The sequence below is a fragment of the Hemibagrus wyckioides genome, unplaced genomic scaffold, assembly GCF_019097595.1.
Source record: "Hemibagrus wyckioides isolate EC202008001 unplaced genomic scaffold, SWU_Hwy_1.0 Contig14, whole genome shotgun sequence".
Lineage (NCBI taxonomy): Eukaryota > Metazoa > Chordata > Actinopteri > Siluriformes > Bagridae > Hemibagrus > Hemibagrus wyckioides.
In genome coordinates, this window is record NW_026690774.1 from 225,126 (window position 1) to 248,303 (window position 23,178).

Here is a 23,178-nt window from a genome sequence, read left to right on the forward strand (position 1 = left end):
AGTTTTTATATTTCTGTCAACTTTCACTTTTACTTCACTACTTTTTTGAAACAAATTCTATACTTTTACGCCGATACATTTTCTGTTTCACTTCTTAAAAATCCCCGGGTACGTGTGGACATGGCCTTAGTTACAAGTGCACATGTATGGAAACACTGATACTGTACACTTCATTACAATACAGTTCACTAAGTTCTAAAGACCTCTTCTTTCTTTCATGCAAGTCTTATTTTTTTGGTGGTGCACTTGTTGAGAAGTTTAAGAAAGAAAGCAATACAGAATAAAATTCATAATTCTCCAAATTTTTACAGTCTTGCTTTTTTATTAATTTACTTCTACTTTTACTTTCCATACTTGAATACATTCATGAAAATACTACTTTTGATACTTAAGTACAGTTTATTTCAGATACTTTAAGACTTTTACTCAAGTAGAATTGTAATGGTTGACTTTAACTTTTACTTGAGTCATTTTCTAACCAAATACCTGTACTTTTACTCAAGTATGGCTTTTGGGTATTTTATACAACACTGTGTATAGGGTTAATGATTTTGGGTTAATAAATTTGCATTTTTTTTTTCATAATTGAAAGTTGTACTGTAAAACTGCAGGTACCATAAATGTTTTTAAGAGGTCAGAAACACAGTGGTTGTCACACACACACACACACACACACGAATTGTGCTTGCTTGCAGGTATGGGATTCTACACACCTACAGGAAATACTGATTTTTAAAAGAAGCTCTGTATATAAAACTGAATAGCTGCTTACTCAGGGGTCCAGGCCCTGTGTATCTGTAAAGTCAGAACCTGATTTTGACAGAAATTTTAAAATTCAAGTGAATAAGTTACTTGCTAAAGAAGGTAATCAAAGTGAGTACCAAGGAAGGTGCTACCTAATGTCACTTTTAAAACAATAAATATAATAAATAATTCACATTTCTCTTTATACATAACCTTTTATTAAGTGGGAAAGTCTTTTGTAATTATAAAATATAAAAAAACAATTAGTCAACATTCGAAGGAGTTTATTTGTTGCATTTCAAAATAAATAACAGTGCATATTTGCTAAAAAAGCATTTAATGCTAAAATTATATAATAAATATACAAATATGTCATGTGAAAGTAAAACTCCATGACAATGTATAGTTCGCTACTAAGGACAATAATAACAGCGGCAGATACGTTTTAACCCATTTACACATTTTCATGAAATACTTCCTGTTAACAACACTTGTCCAGGAAACTCAGTATCAATGGTGATTTAGTACTTTACCACTAAAAATGTCTTCCACCTGCCAAAAATACCATGATTGGCTACACTTTGTTTATTTATATCCTGTTAAATAAACTAAGCAAAGTTTTATTAAAAGTCTTATTTTTTTCTGAGCTTAACTCCTTGCTCCTTCAAGTATCACATATATCTATAATCCAATGTATCTGAACTATCGAGCTATTCTTACAATATCTTCAATTATGCAAATAGATCAGTGAAGAACACCGGTCATTTAAAGCAAGATAAACAAAAATGAATAATTCATGGTGCTAGAAATCATGAGGTCACTCAAGTTAACAAGATTCAACCTTTAAGGGCCATGATTGTCTGCATATTATATGCATATGAAAGTTGCTCCCCATTTCAACAAGCAGGGAATTATCAGCCCTAGGAGAAGTAGTGTTACTAATAGAACAATGTAGAGAGTGTCTAAAATCTTTTCCCACTACACACTTACAGACTGACATAAATACACCTATTTTTAATTATTTATTTTGAGCAGTCAATACATCATTGATAAACAAACCAGCACCACATCCTGTGACAGAGCGCGCGAGAGAGTGTGTGCGCGTGCGTGCTTATGTGCGCGTGCGCGGCCGCGTCACTGCTCCCCCCCCACACACACCCACACCTGCGGAATAAAACGTTAAGAAAATGAAACTCAGCTGCTCCATTTTGTCACGAGAGGAAAATAAAATATTTCAGGAGTAAAAACTAAATCTCTGATGTATAAACGCTCTAAATTAACACGTTTAGAGTTAATATAACGAGTTTTGTTGGTTTGTACTGAAGTTTTTAATGTACACAGGTTGTTTTATGACTTGATATCGTGTGTATAGTGTTTGATTTAACACACCGATGCTGGAGTGAAGAAAACGTGTTTCCTGCTGTAATCTGGAGAAGGAGACATGACCTCCAACATGAGTGTGTCTGGAAAACAGGACTTAAAGAAAGACGAGAGGTGAGTAACTTTTACATTCACCAACAATAAATACACACCGTCTCATGGGAACAGATCTGTATCTCTAAACATTCACTAGTTAACACAGGAACTAAACTTTGGTTTAAGGTGTTTAATAGCAGTGAATATATCACTGATCTGATCTAAGAACAGTTTAGAGAAATCATTCAGTGACAGAAGAGTAAAAAGGACTGTGTAATGTGGAGCATAAGAGCATCGTAGCTTTGAGTCAGTGAACTCGACAGGCTTTAAGACCCAGCTGAGTCAGTTATCTGTGATTGGGACTCCTGACCTGAGTGTAATTCCTGAGGTATGAGGCCGGTCTCCTGTTTGAAGAAGTGTGCAGACTGGAGCTGAATTAAAAAGATGGAATTATTGGTGTTTATTGATCAACACAGTGTTTAACAGTGCTGAGACAGCAGAGTTTTAATTATTGCTGATATTTCTGTTGTAATTCTAGAATGATGGAGGGAAAGAGGTCAGACTCACCAGAACCCAGCTGTGTGTCCATGAAGAGTGACCAGTCAATGGGAATTCCAATTTCCTTCAGAGACAGAGACAGTTCTACTGATGTGAGGTCAGTATAGTGAGGTGTTTTACAGCAGTGTTCCACCTGATCAAACTCACTGGTCTCATTATGAAGCCCTTCATGAGCTTTATCAGGTGTTGAAGCAGTAAAACACTTAACTGTGCCATGCTGCAGCTCTCGGTCCGGCAGTGAGGACAACTGCTTTAAGAGGTCAGTTCAGCCTGCAGTCCCTGAGCTGGAGGGTCTGTGGTGCTACAGAAGAACATTTAAATATAAATCATTTTATTCATTAATTCAATCATTTGTTTCTAAACATGTTAGTGTCAGTGATGAAATCCTGAAATCAGTGTATTGTGTTAAGAGGATAGTGTTAAATATCTGTCTCTGTATTTATTACTGTAATTTCTGCAGCTACAGTATGAATACATATAGTCCATATTACATGATGTGTTTTATTTGTTCACAGACTACAAAAGAAGAAATCAAACATCAGCAGAAATCTGCTGGACTCCATATTCAAGGTGTGTGTGTGTGTTTTATAGTGTGTAATGTGTGTGTTGTCATACCTTGTCATTTCTTGAAGTCCAGTAGAATTATGGGTAATCATTTGTATGAATAAGCAGAATTTCAGTTGCAACTAAAGGCAAGAGGAAGAGACTTTAATTATTTTCATAATTAAAATCATTAACAAAGCACCATTCACTGTGTAAGATTATAATATTTAGATCTGTTCCTGTGTGTTTCTGACCAGGAGCTGGAACACAAAGTCATCACTCTGATAAAGAATGAGCTGAAGAGCTTTAGGAAGCTCCTGAGTCCAGATTACCCAGCATGCACTGAGAGGGAGGTGGAGGATGAGGAGGATCTGCACAGTGTCAGAGAGGGAGTGCTGAAGATCACACTGCACTTCCTGAAGAACATGAACCACACAGATCTCGCTAACACACTGCAGAACAGTAAGAGCTCTGAGTCATGGCTTTATTCCATCAGGTTCACTTTAGAGAGAGGAAATAGTTTTAGATATGAAGACTTTTAGTTTTAACTTTGATTTTAGTATCATGTACATCTGCTGCTTTTCTGTTCTGTTCATGGTCCAGCTTGTGGTCACTCTGTACAATGGTCCTGTTCCTTCAATAATATTTAGTACATGAATCAGGAATGAACAGCAGCATTTGAAAGAATTTTACATTTTATATATTGCTCAGTGATTCTGCATTAAAACATGTTATTACTGTTTATTAGAACTCACCTCTGTGTATAAGCCAAAGCTGAAATCCAACCTGAGAAAGAAGTTTATGAGAATTAATGAAGGAATCTCACAGCATGGAAGATCAGCACTTCTGAATGAGATCTACACAGAGCTCTACATCACAGAGGGTTGGAGTGAAGACATCAATAATGAACATGAGGTGAGACAGATTGAGACAGTGTCCAGGAGACCAGTAACACAGGAGACACCCATCAACTGTAATGACCTCTTTAAAGACAAGTCCATCAGAAGTGTGCTGACTAAAGGAGTTGCTGGAATTGGAAAAACAGTCTCTGTGCAGAAGTTCATTCTGGACTGGACTGAAGGAAAAGCAAATCAGGACATCACCTTCATGTTTCCACTTCCCTTTAGAGAGCTGAATCTGATGAAGGAGAAAAATCTCAGTCTGATTAATCTTCTTCATCACTTTTTCCCAGAAATAAGAAAACTAGAATCAGTAGACTGTGACTCTTACAAAGTGTTGTTGATCTTTGATGGTCTGGATGAGTGTCGACTTCCTCTAAATTTCCAGAATAATGAGAGATTGTGTGATGTGACAGAGTCAGCCTCAGTGGATGTTCTGGTGACGAACCTCATCAAGAGGAATCTGCTTCCCTCTGCTCTCCTCTGGATAACCTCTCGACCAGGAGCAGCCAATCAGATACCTCCTGAATGTGTAGACCAGGTAACAGAGGTACGAGGATTCAATGATCCTCAGAAAGAGGAGTACTTCAGGAAGAGGATCAGTGATCATAGCCTGGCCAATAAAATCATCAGACACATGAAGTCTTCAAGAAGCCTCTACATCATGTGCCACATTCCAGTCTTCTGCTGGATCTCAGCCACTGTTCTAGAGAGAATGTTGGGTGAAGCAGAGAGTGGAGAGATCCCCAAGACTCTGACTCAAATGTTCGTACACTTCCTGATCGTTCAGATCAAACACAAGGATGAAAAGTACCATCAGAAACGTGACCCTGATCCTCAGCAGACCAGAGAGACTATCCTGGCACTGGGAAAACTGGCTTTCCAGCAGCTGGAGAAAGGAAACCTGATCTTCTATGAGGAAGACCTGAGAGAGTGTGTCATTGATGTCAGAGAAGTGTCAGTGTACTCAGGAGTGTGTACCCAGATCTTCAGAGAGGAGTTTGGGCTTCACCTGGGGAAGGTCTTCAGCTTTGTACATCTGAGTGTTCAGGAGTTTCTGGCTGCTTTATACGTGTTTTTCTGCTTTAATGTTAGAAAAACAAATGTGCTTGTGGAGCAAAGCACTGGACATTGTAATTTCTTCATAAATCCAAAGATGTCTGTTCTCCTCAGGAGTGCAGTGGACAAGGCCCTACAGAGTAAGAATGGACACCTGGACCTGTTCCTCCGCTTCCTTCTGGGTCTCTCACTGGAGTCCAATCAGACTCTCTTACGAGACTTAATGCCACAGACAGGAAGTAGCTCTCACAGCAAACAGGAAACAGTCGAGTACATCAAGGAGAAGATCTGGAAGAATCCATCTCCAGAGAATTCCATCAATCTGTTCCACTGTCTGAATGAACTGAATGATCATTCTCTAGTGCAGGAAGTACAAACTTACATGAACAGAAAAAAATTCTATTGTCTCAGAGGAACCAGACTCTCTCCTGCTCAGTGGTCAGCTCTGGTGTTTGTGTTACTGACCTCAGAACAGGAGCTGGATGAGTTTATTTTGAGTAAATATGATCAATCAGAGGAATGTCTTCTGAAACTGCTGCCAGTGGTCAAAGCCTCCAGAAAAGCTGTGTGAGTATTTTTATTTATAAATGTATTACTGCATGGTTTGTTATTTTAATGTAACACTGAACTGCAGTGTTTGGATTAATTAATTGGTTACTCTAATCCTCTTTAATCAAACCTCTGGTACTTTTACAGAAGATTATTTCACTTTTTACACTAACACGTCACGTCTGCACTGAGGGCTGGGCCATATGGACAAAATCTTATGGATCATGATATGAATCATTTTATATTGTTTTCTCTAAAATTTATATATAAAATCCATACAAAATAACTGCATGCATTTAAGAACTAAACACATTTCTGAACTAAACAGCAGTGAAAGACACTTTTTCTTTTCTCTGTTTATTCTGAAAGTGACATTGAACAGAACTCTCACAAATGAGAACAAGAAAAACACCAAGCTGTGAAAATGGGATCAATATGAATAGAAAATATAAAAAGTAAATATTAAACACTCTGTTCACCTTCAAGTACCTGTTTAGGTTCAAGTTCCTCATCTTTTGTTCTGTGACAGTGTTGTGGAGAGATTCACTCTGTCATGCTTTAATTTCTTCCAATTTTTCACATTTTCTTCCTAATTTAATCACGGCTGATTCCCACCATCTAACTGGGAACAAACTACTGAACTGTTCCATACTGGAAAGAGTCAAGTTGGATTTTCTTTAAATAGTATAAACTAGTAACAGGGCCATTTGTAACAAATAGTGCAGTTTTTATTACATTTCCTTTCTTATACTCTTTATTTAAAAGAATCATTGTTTATTTGAGAAAGAGGTTCTTACTTTTTTGCACATCTGTATTTTCCAAAGTCCATTCTAATAAATAAAAAACTATAAATCCATATTGCTGTTAAAATTATTTTCTTAAGTATAATTTTAAAAGAATAAAATTGCCTAGCCCTTACCACCTTCTGAGACAGGACTGTAACTGACCAGTTCCATATGCATGACCACACACAGGCTCCCATGACTGGCTTTACCTTGTTTAATTACCTGGTTTAGTTTGAACAAATCAACCTTTTTCTTTAGTTTGGATCTGTTTGGACATATGTGAAGACTCCACCTGTACTCGGGTCCACACCAAACACCTGAACCAGTGTGTGTGTAAAATCAGAGGTCTCCAGGTGACAGATTTGTACCTGTACGAGCACAGAGAACAACACACACCAAGTGTTTTACTGTCTCTGTGAAATTCAGCATATAACTCAGTGTAAAGTACGACTAGTATTGGCATGTTATTAACTGCTAGTGTACAGCTCTATAATTCTTTATTTTCTGTAATAAAATGCACTGGATCTGCAGTGTTGGGTATAGAAACCTGAACACAGATCAGAGTGTAGTGTTTGTAGGCTGCTCACTCTCACCTGTGTGTGTTATGTACATGACCTAATGGTCTTATAATAAATTGTAGCTGAGAGATTGTGGAGTTCAGAAAGACGTCCCTGCTCCTGTAAATGTCCTGATGTGGTGTCCTGTCCTCTGATTTCTGTGTGTGAGAGAAACACACTGACATTTCTGTTACAGCTTCAACTTTAGCTTGATTATTATGGCTGTGTGTGTGTTTGAGATCAGTGTTCTGATATTTCATCATTTCTCTTCCAGTCTGGGTGGGTGTAATCTGACAGAGGAAAGCTGTAGAGCTCTGTCCTCAGTTCTCAGCTCAAACTCCTCTAGTCTGAGAGAACTGAACCTGAGTGAGAATAAACTGCAGGATTCAGGAGTGAAGCTCCTCTGTGCAGGACTGAAGAATCCACACTGTACACTGGAGATACTGAGGTACACACACACATACATACATACACACACACACACACACACACACAGGTCATATAATATTTACACACACACACTTAAAGTAGATGGTCAGCTTCATTAGTGGTGTATAAAGTGCTGGACTGGGTTCATGCTGCGTTTCCTCTGAATAACAAACACAGTAAACAGAAAAGCTGTAACTCTTGTTTAAACTAAAAAAACACTAAACTTACAGTTCTGTCATCTGTCCTTTTCTATCATTTGTACTTTCATTATACAATGTGTGCTCAATCTATACACTATTAGTTTCTCCTCCAAACACATTTTAGGAAAAAATGATGGTAGAGTAAATAATCCACCTCGGTCACGTTCATTACACTCGCGACTGTGTCTGGAACACGACTGCTGATGACGTTTACCGGACACATCACTGAAACGGGATAAAAGATTATAGCCCTAATTAAGCTCTAATGTAGGGGGCGTGTCACTCTGTGTAATCACTTTGCATCACCTTGAATCTACAGCACTGGACTCGTTACTCTTCACACCATTCTGTGTGTTTTTCTTACCACCGCTGGTTGTGCTGTTGGACTCGGTTACTAAAGTGTCCAAAACGGGGGGAGTCACGTGACAGACTGAACATGATGACTGCTTAGACCATTTGCTTGTTAGACACGCTAACAACAAGCATCACCTCAGTAAACTCAAAAATCAACAAGCTAGAGTCGGGGTGAAGAGCAGTTCCAGTGTTCTTAGCAGACATAAAAAACCCTACAGTCAGTGGAGCTTCAGCTAGAAGATTAAGGTGATGTAAGGAGGATTTCCTGAACTTGACAGCCACTTGTCACGTGCCATAATCTGCCTAGCCTATTCTTTTGTAGCTAGCCTTGCTAATGCTGCTACAAAAACAATTCACTTTCATACTTCATAATGCAGTGAATTAACTTGTCTTTTTTTTTCTTTTCCACTGGACTACACAAAACGAGAGCCACAAGTTTCATATGTAATATTAGCCACATAATGACCATGTTTATATACTGTGTATATATATATATATATAAATTCGAAGACAGACGGCTGAAAGGAGCGTGCTCAGCTTAAAATTGGAATTCTGTAGTGCATTATTAACTGAACCAGATGCTCTTTCTAAAAGTAAGGTTAATCTAGCTGCACATATATTGCTGTGACACAGCTTTTAGATACATAGCAGTAATAGCACTGAAAGAGTGTGTGTGTGTGTGTGTGTGTAGATATTTAGATATAGATATATTAACAGCAGGTAAAATAAGTATTGAACATGTCGCCATTTTAGTAAATATATTTCTAATGGTGCTATTGACAAGAAATTTTCACCAGATGTTGGTAACAACCCATGCAATCCACACATGCAAAGAAATCAAACCGTATATGTCCACACATTAAGTTATGTGTAATAATGTGAAATGACACAGGGAACAGGTGTTGAACACATGAAGAAAGGGAGGTGCAAAAAGGCATGGAAAGCCAAGACACCAGCTGAAATCAATCAGTAATTAGAAAGCAGTCCTGCCCACTGGTCAGTGCAAATTAATACCAGCTGCTTCAGTCCCAACGGATGGTCTATAAAACGGAGTCTCATTAACAAGGGGTCACACAAGAAACATCTCATGATGGGTAAAAGCAAAGCGCTCTCTGAAGACCTTCACAACCTTATTGTTGCAAAACAATCTGAAAAGGATTTTGAAAAATTCCAGTAAAATGAATTTAGCTTAGTACATTTTTACTCTTTAAACCTTTATGTTCCCCATTTTAAAATGTAAATTATTATTAAAACATTCAGCATTTATTTTCTTAAATGCTAGAAATTGTTGTATATGCATTTTGTTATGTATTTATTAAAAATGATTGTTTTATATTATGGTTCTGTGATGTAGGAGCTCACAGACCCTCGCTTTCCTGTTTCAGCGATATTACTGCTACATATCTAAAACCGCGTCCCTACTTTATACGTTCAGCTAGTTTAACCTTGCTTTCAGAAAGAGCGGCTGGTTTAACCGCAATGATTATTGCTACTTCTCCTCAAGGATTTCTCCACTAAAGGAAGACCTTTTTTCAGCCGTATATTGTGGATTACCGCTTGGGAGGATTCTCTGGGGAGCTTCCTCAATTAGTCTGAGTAATGGATCCACTCACCTTATATACTGTTTACAAAGACCGTCTCATTTCAGGAAAGACTGTCGCTGTGGTTTATTGTCTCTATTTGGTGATTTGCTTTTATAGAATTACTGCTTTGATAACTGACAGACTTTATTTCTCCCGATATTATCTATGATTAGATTAGATTAGATTCAACTTTGTCACTGCACATGTAGATACAAGGCAACGAAATACAGTTAGCATCTAACCAGAAGTGCATTTTCGCAGTGCAAATAATTAGCATATATAAGTATATAAACAATAAATAATTTGCATATATAAACAATATATAAAAATATATAAATAATTTGCATATATAACAGTATATAAACAGTATACAGAGGGAGGTAAATGCAATGAGTGCAAATGAGCAAATGATTATAGGTGGTGCAATAAAGAAGGTATTGTATACCATTAAATAATGAGTCAGCGTAATAATTTTGGTTTGAACTGTGGTGGACTGAACGCTCCTCACAATCCAATCAGTATTTTAAATCTACTGAATCAGAAAAAGATATTGTGCTGTTACAGGAGACACATCTGTTGTGTTCTGACTTCAGATCACATTTTCATCATTTGAGACAAAAGCAAAGGTGTAGCTGTTGTAGCTTCACAATCTTAAATAAATGTGGAAATGTGGGCAGACCTTGCAGGTAGGAGAACTATTTGCTATATAGATAGAAGATAGAACTCAACAGCAGGAAAATTGCTCTTATCTCTCTGTGTGTGTGTGTGTATTCCAAACACATCTGGCAAAACATACTATCATACAGTTACCCAGAAAATGCAAGAATTTCCTCATTATTCATTAGTCAAAGTCAAGTCAAAAGTCAAAGAAGCTTTATTGTCACTTCAACCATACATAGCTAATGCAGTACACTGTGAAATGAAACAACGTTCCTCCTGGACCAAATGTGCTACACATAACAAAAACAAAGTACAGGTGACGCGGACAAACATAGAGCTAAACATACTGTAGAGATAAAGTTAAACTATACTTAAGGTGCAATCTTTAGTAAAACTAGATATACAACAGAAGTGCACAGGATGACAAGACAAGACAAACAACATATAGCCGACTCTGTGCAAAAGAACAGTGTTGACAGTGAGTGCAAATATTAAAGTTAACATGTAAACAGGACCAATATAAAGTGTAATGTAAAGTGACATATGCGTGCAAACAGGACAGTTTTGTGTGTGTGTCTGTGTCCAGCACAGTATAGATAGTTCTCTGTTGAAATACCTGTTTGCTTGAGGGAAGAAACTGTTACACAGTCTGGTGAGGGTCTGAATGCTCCGGTACCTCTTTCCAGATGGCAGGAGGGTGAAGAGTGTGTGTGAGGGGTGTGTGGAATCATCCACAATGCTGTTAGCTTTGCGGATGCAGCGTGTGGAGTAAATGTCTGTAATAGAGGGAAGAGAGACTCCGATGATCTTCTCAGCTGTCCTTACTAATAATAGTAGTCAGTGACTTTAAAACAATGTGGGACTCTGTGCTTGATAGTTCCAGCTTATTGAGGTTCAGAGAACAGGAGCTTATGTACATCTACCCATGTATTCATTTATTATTTATACTCTTGCTCCTGTATGAATATAGCACTTGATGCTGAACATGAGGTTAAAAACACCTAACTTAACTGAAAGTCTCTTATCTGCCACTTCCTCTAGAGTGTATATGGTGATGAGATGATCTAGATTCAGAGCCTGATTTAGAACATTTCTAAACTCAAAAAATGTCTAGATGTTGCTAGACTCACTGCTGCTATGAAAATGACTCTGCTGGAACCCTCCTCACTCTCTCTCTATATAAGAGCATGGACTCTGTCTTTTATAGCTGTAATCTCCATGGAACTCTAAACAGCCTGAATTAATGGCGCTAATGAGGTTCACATTAATCACTGGTCCTTACGTGTTGTCCAGTGTGAATGACCTTATTGTTGTTCATAATAATGGGAATTATTTAAATAATATTTATGGAAGATAACACAAGGCTGTTTATTGATATGTGATTGATTTTATGGCTAAATTACGATGAATTTGCTAGTTAGCTACAATATATGTGTAGTGTCATTAGCTAGATTACACCATATTGTCCTACCTCCTTCTGATTATCATGTTTTATTTTTTTACTCTCTCTCTCTGACCAGTGATGCTAAACAGTTGCCTGTGATCTGCTCTCTCAGTTAAACAGCAGTAATCAAGCACTATGTTGTGAGAGGGAGCTTTTAGTGTTTTTATCTGATTTATTATGATAAACTAACAATCAATTCAGAACACTAATTACTTCTTACTTCTACAAATGTTTCAGTTGATCATGGTGTCAGTATTGGTGGGTTGTTATAGTTAGTTCTGATTACTGGGAGAGTTACTGCTACCCCAATTCTCCCTGGAAGCTACACTCCTGTAGCTGAGAGATTGTGGAGTTCAGAAAGACGTCCCTGCTCCTGTAAATGTCCTGATGTGGTGTCCTGTCCTCTGATTTGTGTGTGTGAGAGAAACACACTCACATTTCTGTTGCAGCTTCAACTTTAGCTGGATTATGGCTGTGTGTTTGAGATCAGTGTTCTGATATTTCATCATTTCTCTTCCAGTCTGCGTGGGTGTAATCTGACAGAGGAAAGCTGTAGAGCTCTGTCCTCAGTTCTCAGCTCAAACTCCTCTAGTCTGAGAGAACTGAACCTGAATAAGAATAAACTGCAGGATTCAGGAGTGAAGCTCCTCTCTGCAGGACTGAAGAATCCACACTGTACACTGGAGATACTGAGGTACACACACACATGTATCAGAGTTTTAATAAACATCAGCAACCTCCAGTTCTCATCTGTTGTAACTGTAATTGTAGAGATCTGATATATTGTCATTGTGTGTGTGAGATGGAGAGTAAATGTAGTGTATATAAAGATTTTGTGTAGTTCATGTTTTAAGACTGAGTGAGTTAAGTGTGAGAAGGTTTTCTTTCTTGCAGGATGAGGAAGTGCAGTATTACAAGTGAAGGTTGTGCTGCTCTGGCTTCAGCTCTGAGGTCAAACTCCTCAACACACCTGAGAGAACTGGATCTGGACGGTAATAATCCAGGAGAATCAGGAGTGAAGCTGTTCCGTAATCTACTGAAGGATCCACACTGTAACCTGGAGACACTACAGTGAGTTAATGACTTCCTGTCTCTTTACTCTACTGTATTGTAAGACACTGAGTAATATTCAGTGTGTTCTGTAAAATGTCACATCTAGTGTGTGCATTACGCTTCTGTTGTTCATAAGGAATGTGATGAGTGACTCTGTTTAACGTTGTCTGTAATTCTGTCCTCTTCTGTTTTTCAGAATTCAAGATTATGAATTCATCAGGTCTCAAACCTCTTGTTCAAGGTAAAGCAGTAGTGGTGTAGTGTTAGAACCCGTCCCACATTTCCAGCAGTTTGGGAGCTGAATCATTCATATTCAGATGTAGAAGTTCCAGAACAATAACCGTGACTGACCACATCTTTTTATCCACTCAGCTACAAGTTACTTCAGGCTTTAATCACATATTTTACAGTCCAATCCTTCAGCATCTACACACAACACAGAGATATCATCACACCATCACACTGATTACACAAACACACATCCAGCTGTTGGAGATGTTTATAGTGAATTTTTACCTCCTTATTTTTATATCACATTTGTTTCTTCACAGATGATTGAGTTACAGCTGTAATATTTATCATTTTATTTCTTTATAAATTACTTATTTTCATATCTCTGTTCTTTGTTTGCTAATCTGTGTTTAATTGTAGCCATGGTAACAGGTATGCTGATTGATTTATTGTTGTTGTGACCCAGTTTTGTATACAGTATATGTTGTATACATGTCATGTCCACTGTGTGTAATTACAGAATAAACAGTGAGTGTGAGTGAAACATAACAATTCAGGTGTTTGAGGTGTGTTTGGTCACAAACCTTTCTGAAGCAGTAACTGTTCTGTCTCAGTAACATGATCACTTCCTGTCTCTTGGGTGCTGCAGTATTGTGTGTGGAGCTGAACACAGGAAGTTACTGCACAGAAAACATTCAACAATTCAATTTAATGAACAATTCAATCTCAACAACTTAATTTAAGTCCTACATGATGGAGCAGACTGGAGCCCAGTGTTAGACCCAAATCATGTTCATTCACATGTTAAAGAAATCTGTCATTCTTTAACAATAAATTCTTTAATTATTGTACAATAAAATAAAACTGAATTTTTAAAAAACCCATACAAGTTTTTTTGTGTTAATGAGACAGGAGGAGTGCAGAAAGTCATGTGACACTTCTGTGTGTCCTAATTATCATATCACAATGATGGATACGCAAAGCCAGCAGCATCGCACACACTCCTCACACACACTCTTCACCCTCCTGCCATCTGAAAAGAGGTACCGGAGCATTCGGGCCCTCACAACCAGACTGTGTAACAGTTTCTTTCCTCAAGCCATCAGGCTCCTCAACACCCAGGACTGAACTGTACAAAACTCTCTCTCTCTCTCTCTCTCTCTCTCTCTCACACACACACACACACAACTTATATTGTTCACTACTTATTACACTAACTACTGTATTTTTACACATTACGTGTTGTCAGGCCACTATATATATATATATATATATATATATATATATATATATATATATATATATATATATATATATATATATATACACACTATATTGCCAAAAGTATTCGCTCACCTACCTTGACTCGCATAGTGCTTAGAACTTAAGTGACATCCCATTCCTAATCCATAGGGTTCAATATGACGTCGGTCCACCCTTTGCAGCTATAACAGCTTCAACTCTTCTGGGAAGGCTGTCCACAAGGTTTAGGAGTGTGTTCATGGGAATTTTTGACCATTCTTCCAGAAGCGCATTTGTGAGATCACACACTGATGTTGGACGCGAAGGCCTGGCTCTCAGTCTCCGCTCTAATTCATCCCAAAGGTGTTCTATCGGGTTGAGGTCAGGACTCTGTGCAGGCCAGTCAAGTTCATCCACACCAGACTCTGTCATCCATGTCTTTATGGACCTTGCTTTGTGCACTGGTGCACAGTCATGTTGGAAGAGGAAGGGGCCAGCTCCAAACTGTTCCCACAAAGTTGGGAGCATGGAATTGTCCAAAATGTCTTGGTATGCTGAAGCATTCAGAGTTCCTTTCACTGGAACTAAGGGGCCAAGCCCAGCTCCTGAAAAACAACCCCACACCATAATCCCCCCTCCACCAAACTTTACACTTGGCACAATGCAGACAGACAAGTACCGTTCTCCTGGCAACCGCCAAACCCAGACTCGTCCATCAGATTGCCAGATGGAGAAGCGCGATTCGTCACTCCAGAGAACGTGTCTCCACTGCTCTAGAGTCCAGTGGCGGCGTGCTTTACACCACTGCATCCGACGCTTTGCATTGCACTTGGTGATGTATGGCTTGGATGCAGCAGCTCGGCCATGGAAACCCATTCCATGAAGCTCTCTGCGCACTGTTCTTGAGCTAATCTGAAGGCCACATGAAGTTTGGAGGTCTGTAGCGATTGACTCTGCAGAAAGTTGGCAACCTCTTCACACTATGCGCCTCAGCATCCGCTGACCCCGCTCCGTCAGTTTACGTGGCCTACCACTTCGTGGCTGAGTTGCTGTCGTTCCCAAACACTTCCACGTTCTTATAATACAGCTGACAGTTGACTGTGGAATATTTAGGAGCGAGGAAATTTCACGACTGGATTTGTTGCACAGGTGGCATCCTATCACAGTTCCACGCTGGAATTCACTGAGCTCCTGAGAGCGACCCATTCTTTCACAAATGTTTGTAAAAACAGTCTGCATGCCTAGGTGCTTGACTTTATACACCTGTGGCCATGGAAGTGATTGGAACACCTGATTCTGATTATTTGGATGGGTGAGCGAATACTTTTGGCAATATAGTGTATATGTTACAGTCATATATGTTATTAGTACCTGGTTTTTCTACTGTTTTTCAAAGCTGTACATCATTTCATTTTATTTCATATCATTTTACATTCCATTGCACGTTCTTTTTGGCTTCAAACAAATATGGCTTTAAACACTTTTCCTTTAAATAAGTGAATTCAAATGAATTAACCACAACTTATTGGAAGCCGTACGAGATACTGGGCTACTTTTCTTGCCGAAAGCCCGGTGAGTGTATAGCATTTTCACTTTTAGCTCGTAGCTGTGGCTAATATGCTAACAAGAAATGACACCACACTTGATATTGTCGTCTAGATACTTGTCATGAAAACCAGTCGGGAGTTTGTGAGAATGATGTCTAATGTCACGCGCTTTGATGCCTTTTTGTAACATTGCTAATGAATAAATGGCATATTTTACGCGCCAATCGCGTTAGCTCTAAGAGCTAATGCTAATCGCTAGCTTGGTCCTGTTGACTGAAACTTTCTGTTGGTGTTGACTTGTTAGTTCAATTATTATCTTGATGTGTGGTTTGCGGACATTCCAGTTTCGGGGTGCAGCTAAATATATATATTTTTCTTTTTTTCTTTTTGGGTACTGATGGACGGACAAGCAGAGAGTCGAGCTGCTTCTTCTTCGTCTTGTTTAATGGTGAATAACTCCTTAGGATCATTATCGCCACCTACTGTACTGGATGTGAAGTAAGTTGACATAGGTGATGAGTCTGAAATTTGAGAAGGGGATATTTTGGTGGATGTTCCGTTTTCCTTCCAATCTATGGCGCACTCAGTTCACATGCTCATGCTAGCGCTGCGTGTTTAGCTCCTCTAACACTCACAATTAGCTCTTCATGCCCCAGATTAGGTAGAATACATATATATAGGTAGGTAGATAGGTAGAATATATATATATAGTGCTTAATTTGTAAATGAATAATTTCCGGAACAAAACCAGCAGTCTCTCACCGCTGTGACCGACACCAACCACACAACTTAAGTTTTCCCGGAACATGACGTCACTAAACTGTGGTAGCGCAATTATAAACATTAACTTCTTCTTCTTTCGGCTTTACCCTTCAGGGGTCGCCACAGCCAATCATCTCTCTCCACCTATCCCTATCTTCTGCATCCCCAGCACTTGCACCCACTAGCTTCATATCCTCATTTATTACATCCATATACCTCCTCTTTGGCCTTCCTCTTTTCCTCCTGCCTGGCAGCTCCATGTCCAACATTCTCCTACCAATATACTCACTCTCCCTCCTCTGAACATGTCCAAACCATCTTAATCTGTCCTCACTAACTTTGTCCCCCAAACCTCCAACATGAGCTGTCCCTCTGATGTACTCATTCCTAATCCCTGTCCAACTTTGTCACTCCCAAAGAGAACCTCAACATCTTCAGCTCTGCTACCTCCAGCTCTGACTCCTGTCTCTGTCTCAGTGATACTGTCTCTAAACCGTACAGCATGGCCGGTCTCACCACTGTCCTCTACACCTTCCCCTTGATTCTTGCTGAAATTTTTCTATCACACAGAACTCCCGACACCTTTCTCCACCCATTCCAACCTGCCTGCACTCGCTTCTTTACCTCTATCCCACACTCTCCATTACTCTGGACTGTTGACCCCAAGTACCTAAACTCCTGTACCTTCTTCACCTCTTCACCCTGTAATCTTACTGTTCCACTTCCCTCCCTTTCATTCACACACATGTACTCAGTCTTACTACGACCAAGTTTCATTCCTCTTCTCTCCAGCGCAAACCTCCACCTCTCCAGGTTTTCCTCCACCTGCTCCCTGCTCTCACTAGAGATCACAATGTCATCTGCAAACATCATTGTCCAAGGAGACTCCCGTCTGACCTCCTCTGATAACTGGTCCATCACCATAGCAAACAGGAAGGGGCTCAGAGCCGATCCCTGATGCAGTCCCACCTCCACTTTGAAATCCTCTGTCTGCCCTACAGCACACCTCACCACTGTCCTGCTCCTCTCATACATGTCCTGCACCACTCTGACATACTTCTCTGCTACTCCTGGCTTCCTCATACAGTACCACAGCTCTTCTCTTGGCACCCTGTCATACGCTTTCTCCAAGTCTACAAACACACAGTGCAACTCTCTCTGACCATCCCTATACTTCTCCATCAACATTCTCAGAGCAAAAATTGCATCTGTTGTGCTCTTTCTGGGCATGAAGCCATACTGCTGCTCACAAATTTCCACTACCTTCCTTAACCTAGCTTCCACTACTCTTTCCCATAGCTTCATTGTATGACTCATCAACTTTATCCCCCTATAGTTGCTGCAACTCTGCACGTCACCCTTATTCTTAAAGATCGGCACTAATACACTTCTCCATTCCTCAGGCATCTTCTCACTCTCTAAAACCCTGTTAAACAGACTAGTTAAAATTCCACTGCCGCCTCTCCTAGACACTTCCAGACCTCCACCGGGATGTCGTCAGGACCAACTGCCTTTCCACTTTTCATCCTCTTCAAAGCATTCCTGACTTCATCCTTTCTAATCTTATCTACTTTCTGTTACACAGAGTTCACCCCTTCAACTCTTTGTTCCCTCTCATTTTCCTCATTCATCAGCTCTTCAAAGTACTCCTTCCATCTCCTCCATACACTCTCCTCACTTGTGAGCACCTTTCCATCTCTATCCTTAATAACTCTAACTTGCTGCACATCCTCCCCATCTCGAATCCTCTGCCTAGCTAACCTGTACAAGTCCTTCTCTCCATCTCTAGTGTCTAACCTAGTGTACAACTTGTCATACGCCTTCTGCTTGGCCTTAAACACCTCCCTCTTCACTCTGCGCTGTAACTCCTTGTATTCCTGTCTATTCTCTTCAGTCCTGTCCATGTCCCACTTCTTCTTGGCTAACCTCTTCCTCTGAATACTATCCTGAACTTCCTCATTCCACCACCAAGTCTCCTTATCTTCCTTCCTCCTTCCAGATGACACACCCAGCACCTTTCTTCCTGTCTCCCTGATCACTTCTGCTGTAGTTTCCCAGTCATCTGGCAGCACTACCTGACCACCCAGAGCCTGCCTCAACTTCTGTCTAAGTTCCTCACAACATTCCTCCTTTTTCAGCTTCCACCACTTGGTTTTCTTCTCTGTCTCTATCTTTGACCTCTTCTTACAGACCTTCAAAGTCGTCCTACACACCACCATCCTATGCTGTCTGGCTACACTCTCTCCCACTACCACTTTACAGTCACTAATCTCTTTCAGATTGCCTCTTCTACATAGGATGTAGTCTACCTGTGTGCTCCTACCTCCACTCCTGTAAGTCACTCTATGCTCCTCCCTCTTCTGAAAATAAGTGTTAACCACAGCCATGTCCATCCTCCTAGCAAAGTCCACTACCATCTGTCCTCCAAGGTTCCTTTCCTTAACTCCAAACTTGCCCATCACTTCCTCATCACCTGTGTTCCCCTCACCAACATGTCCATTAAAATCTGCTCCTATCACCACTCTCTCACCCGTGGGAATAGTCTCTATCACCTCATCTAATTCACTCCAGAATCTCTCTTTCTCCTCTAACTCACAACCTACCTGTGGGGCATAACCACTAACAACATTCAGCATCACCCCTTCAATCTCTAACTTCAGACTCATCACCCTGTCTGACACTCTCTTCACCTCCAGAACATTCCTCACAAACTCCTCCTTCAGGATCACACCTACCCAATTTCTCTTACTATCCATACCATAAAATCCTGCTCCTATACTACGAGCCTTGCTACTCTTCCACCTGGTCTCCTGTACACACAGTATATCCACCTTCCTTCTGTCCATCATATCAGCCAGATCTCTACCTTTCCCTGTCATAGTGCCAACATTCAGAGTTCCTATTCTCAGTCCTACACTCTTACCTTTCCTCTTCTCTCTCTGTCTGCACACTCTCCTCCCTCCTCTACTTCTTCGACCAACAGTAGCCCAATTTCCACCAGCACCCTGTAGGTCAATGGCGCTGATGGCGGTCGTTGTTAACCTGGTTTTACACTAAATCATACTTTGCCTTGTGATTCTCCAGCTAGAGCGCTAACAGACTTTAGCCAATTTTTACCGATTTAAATGACACTGTAATAGTTGGACTAATCATATCTACAGCTTATCATATTCTCAAGCTCTAGAGAACCTGTCTATTTGTTGTAATTATTACAAAATTAATTGGTAAATATAATATAAATATAATGTTTAGCCTAATGTTAGTTAAGCTGCTAGCGAACTTGGCTGTTGGTTTAAATGACACTAAAATCCTGAACCGAGTTGATGAGCTTGAACAAGGAGAATTTCATTTATTTCTACAATATAATATTCATTATTAAAAAGTGAAAAATTAAAAAGTGACTTTTAACAACCCTGACTACTGGTTTTACACTAAATCATGTTTAGACTACTGATTAATCAGCTCTCCTAAAGAGCTTGGTTACAGGTCTATGTTATCTACCTAGAGAACTTCACTAATCATTTTATTTACACAATATCATAGTGAGTATAAAGCTAGTTAGCTTGATGAACTCAGTTTTAATAATTACACAGTATAATATTTGTATAGATTTGGGTGGTGGACAGGGGCAGGAGGTTTTAGAGAGTTACATCTCTTCTTTCTTAGCTGCCATCGTTCAGAAAGAGGGGTGACTGACATCGGCCTGAAGGTGCCCGCTCTCCGTGAGGCATTCGCTGTGAGTAAAACCTTTCTTCAGCTGCTGTTATTGCGCAGGTAAAGTCCACTCTTCTTTAATGTATATTGTGTGCTGTCTTATATTCAGACTCTGCTTGCCAGCATCCACAACCAGGACTTCTTGTTCGTGGTGGGAAAAAGGATTGTCATGCGACTGGCAGCAGCTAACAACCAGGTGACTTCAGAATGATGAAAGACTGTTTGATTTTTGTGATGAAAATCCTTTCAGTTACTCAGTCATAGCCAAAGTTAGTTACAGAGATTTTTTTGTTTGTTTGAACAGGATGTAGTTGGTGTGCTGTTGGCCTACGAGGCCCTGATTCGATTCCTGAGGACGTCTTCCAATCAGGAATCGATTAAAGCAGACCTCAGCTCCTGTGTAAGCTAACAAACGCCTGTGTGAAATGGCAGATGTTTAAACATAACCAATTTTGCTAATAAAGAAAACAGGAGTCCAATATGTAAAGCTAATTTATTTTTGTAATTTTTCTGCTCTGTGCAGGATCACCACTACAACTTCCTGGATGTTTTTTATGAGCTGATTCTCTTCGGCTGCTTTATAAATGGCTCAAAACCTCAGCCAGTAAGTGTCTTATCAGGAGATTTCTAGGCAATGTTTGAGTTTCAGAACATGGTCTATTTGATCCCCTTTTCCTTTTTTCCATATTTTTAAAACCTGATAAGACATGGCATTAATGAAGCTTGTCTTTCTTTCCAAAAGTTTAAGGGAGGATTCTTGGAGCGCCTGCTTGCGCTCTTCAGCATGTGGGACGTGGACGTGTGGGAGCCTGCAGCAGAGCTGTACTTCACAGTGCTTATTGTAAGTGTTGAATATCTTCTGATGCCACGATACACAAATTCTCGGGATTGTATCTTAAACTCAGTGACACTATGTTGGATGTGTGTGTCATTTGTCAATAGGATTACCTTACAGAGCTTGTTGAAGTACTGTTCACTCAGCCTCTGGAGCTGACCAGTGACCCAGCAGCCTTAGCCACCACAGTTCAGCGACTCCTCAAGCTGCACGTCCAGCTGATGATGGACATTTTGGAGGAGCTCTGAGCAATGTCTTTCCCCTTACCCACTTCATCTTTTCTTCCACTTCATTTCATGTTCTTTTCTCTCACTTCTTTTTCCTACATTGCTCAGACTCCACATTAATTAATTAAGTATGAATTAATTTTATTTCTATTTTTGATTAAATTAATATTTTAAAAATCTCTTCTCCTTTTTTACAGGTTTGTACAGTGAACCCCAGGACCTGAAGAAGGGCTTAGCCCTTAAGATCATTCTTCCCTTATTAATCTATCCCTTTTTAATCAGTCCCTCTGTTCCTATCCCTCTCCCCCTATTCCCATAAGTTATTATTATAGATAATATATAGATAAATAGAATTGTTTATGAATAAACTTATTTGTATAATGATTATATACTTTACCATTTTATGATATTACCTTCATCTCGATTTATCACTTCAATGTGGAGATCCTTTCTTTTCTGCCATTGTGTTTCTGTCTTTCTGTTATATACGTAATGTCATATACACATATGCTATAATGTTATTTGTTATTTTTCCACGTTTTAGTAAACCATTTAAAAGTTGTGAAATTCTTTAAAAATGATCTGTATATGAGTGAAACATTGTTTGTGTTTAAAGGAAAATTTTATACATATACTGATGACTAAAAATAATCAGAATGAGGCTCTAATAGGAACAAATATAAATATTTATTTAAGTAATCATAGTAATGTAAATAATAGGATAAAGCCTTCAACCCTCCCTCTGCTTAGTGCCAAGCTGTTCCCCACCCCTTCTACATGAGGTATCATGCTGACCAGAGTAGGGGTCAGTCTACTGATCATGATTTTTGACTCAGTGGTAAACACAAGTCTCTTTCTGTTCCCATCCTTTCCTGTCTTCTCCACAGCCATGTAAGTTAAATGCTCTATCTCTCTCTCACTCTCCCTCATTGCCAAAGCAGAAAAATATATACTACAAAGTATAATTCATCACCTGCTACATTAATCACACAAAATACATTGAAATGTGAATTAAATTAAATTAAATTATAGGTTTGTGTGATTTTGTGTTCAAAATGTTTGACATTGATTTTCACAGATCTAATTGGTACTGCAGCCGCACCCTCATTGCCTGACACCCCAACTTCCTGGCCTGCCCTTTAGATACACCTCTACTGTTTAGTTTGTGTAATACTTTATAATCTGTGTAATACTCTGTAATCTGTACAGATTGATTAGTTGGCATGTCATGCTAAGGAGGAGTCTTCATCTTACAGTGCAGTCCAAACCCTGAATAAATAAAACCAGGGGCAACAATCACTTCTGTATTATGTGGAAGAAACTCTTACTCAGATCATAAAAAGGAAATGTTTGTGACATGTAATCCATGTAAGTATCCATGTTTAACGTAATGGATATTCTCCAGCCAGCAGTTACTGCTCATTGAAATTAAAACAGAATCCGGAGTGGGTGGAATAATCAACCCATTTGCTCATATTTCTTAAACCACATCCATAACCAAACCAATAATTCCATCTAAAACTCTATCTATCCATCTATCTATCCATCTATCCATCCATCTATCTATCCATCTATCCATCCATCTATCTATCCATCTATCTCCAAGTAGCTATCTTATTCCTTAGAATTCACCTCATCTAAAGGCAAAAGAAAAGTAATTCCCAAATGAATTGTGTATCTGTAAAAAGGTATAAGTCTTTCCTTTCCCTTTCTATACATCTTATACTAAATTAACTCAAAAGCTCTCAGATAAACACTTTTTCACTTTCTGCAATTTTCATTACAGC

General features: G+C 39.3%; 1 protein-coding gene and 1 long non-coding RNA gene across 4 annotated transcripts; one reads left to right on the top strand and one right to left on the bottom strand.

The window, feature by feature from the left end:
• Positions 1-1,882: 1,882 nt before the first annotated feature.
• LOC131349851 (NACHT, LRR and PYD domains-containing protein 3-like) lies at positions 1,883-20,506 on the top strand. 3 transcript variants are annotated; one of them, XM_058385339.1, is made up of 12 exons: positions 1,889-2,238; positions 2,699-2,815; positions 3,234-3,288; positions 3,519-3,723; positions 4,010-5,786; positions 7,385-7,558; positions 12,301-12,474; positions 12,675-12,851; positions 13,030-13,074; positions 16,267-16,351; positions 20,282-20,351; positions 20,439-20,506. In XM_058385339.1, the coding sequence occupies exons 1-10, from the start codon at positions 2,186-2,188 to the stop codon at positions 16,307-16,309; spliced, it is 2,820 nt and encodes a 939-aa protein (XP_058241322.1). In that variant the 5' UTR covers positions 1,889-2,185; the 3' UTR covers positions 16,310-16,351; positions 20,282-20,351; positions 20,439-20,506. The 3 variants fall into 3 exon arrangements, with proteins under 3 accessions (XP_058241324.1, XP_058241322.1, XP_058241323.1); XM_058385341.1 differs by lacking the exon at positions 12,301-12,474 and having other exon boundaries at positions 1,883-2,238; XM_058385340.1 differs by lacking the exons at positions 16,267-16,351; positions 20,282-20,351; positions 20,439-20,506 and having other exon boundaries at positions 1,890-2,238; positions 13,030-13,920.
• Positions 2,823-3,551, bottom strand: LOC131349853 (uncharacterized). Its single transcript, XR_009204116.1, has 3 exons — positions 3,516-3,551; positions 3,334-3,404; positions 2,823-3,019 (listed from the first exon to the last, which is right to left on the bottom strand). It is a non-coding gene; the product is annotated as an uncharacterized LOC131349853 (long non-coding RNA).
• Positions 20,507-23,178: the final 2,672 nt, after the last annotated feature.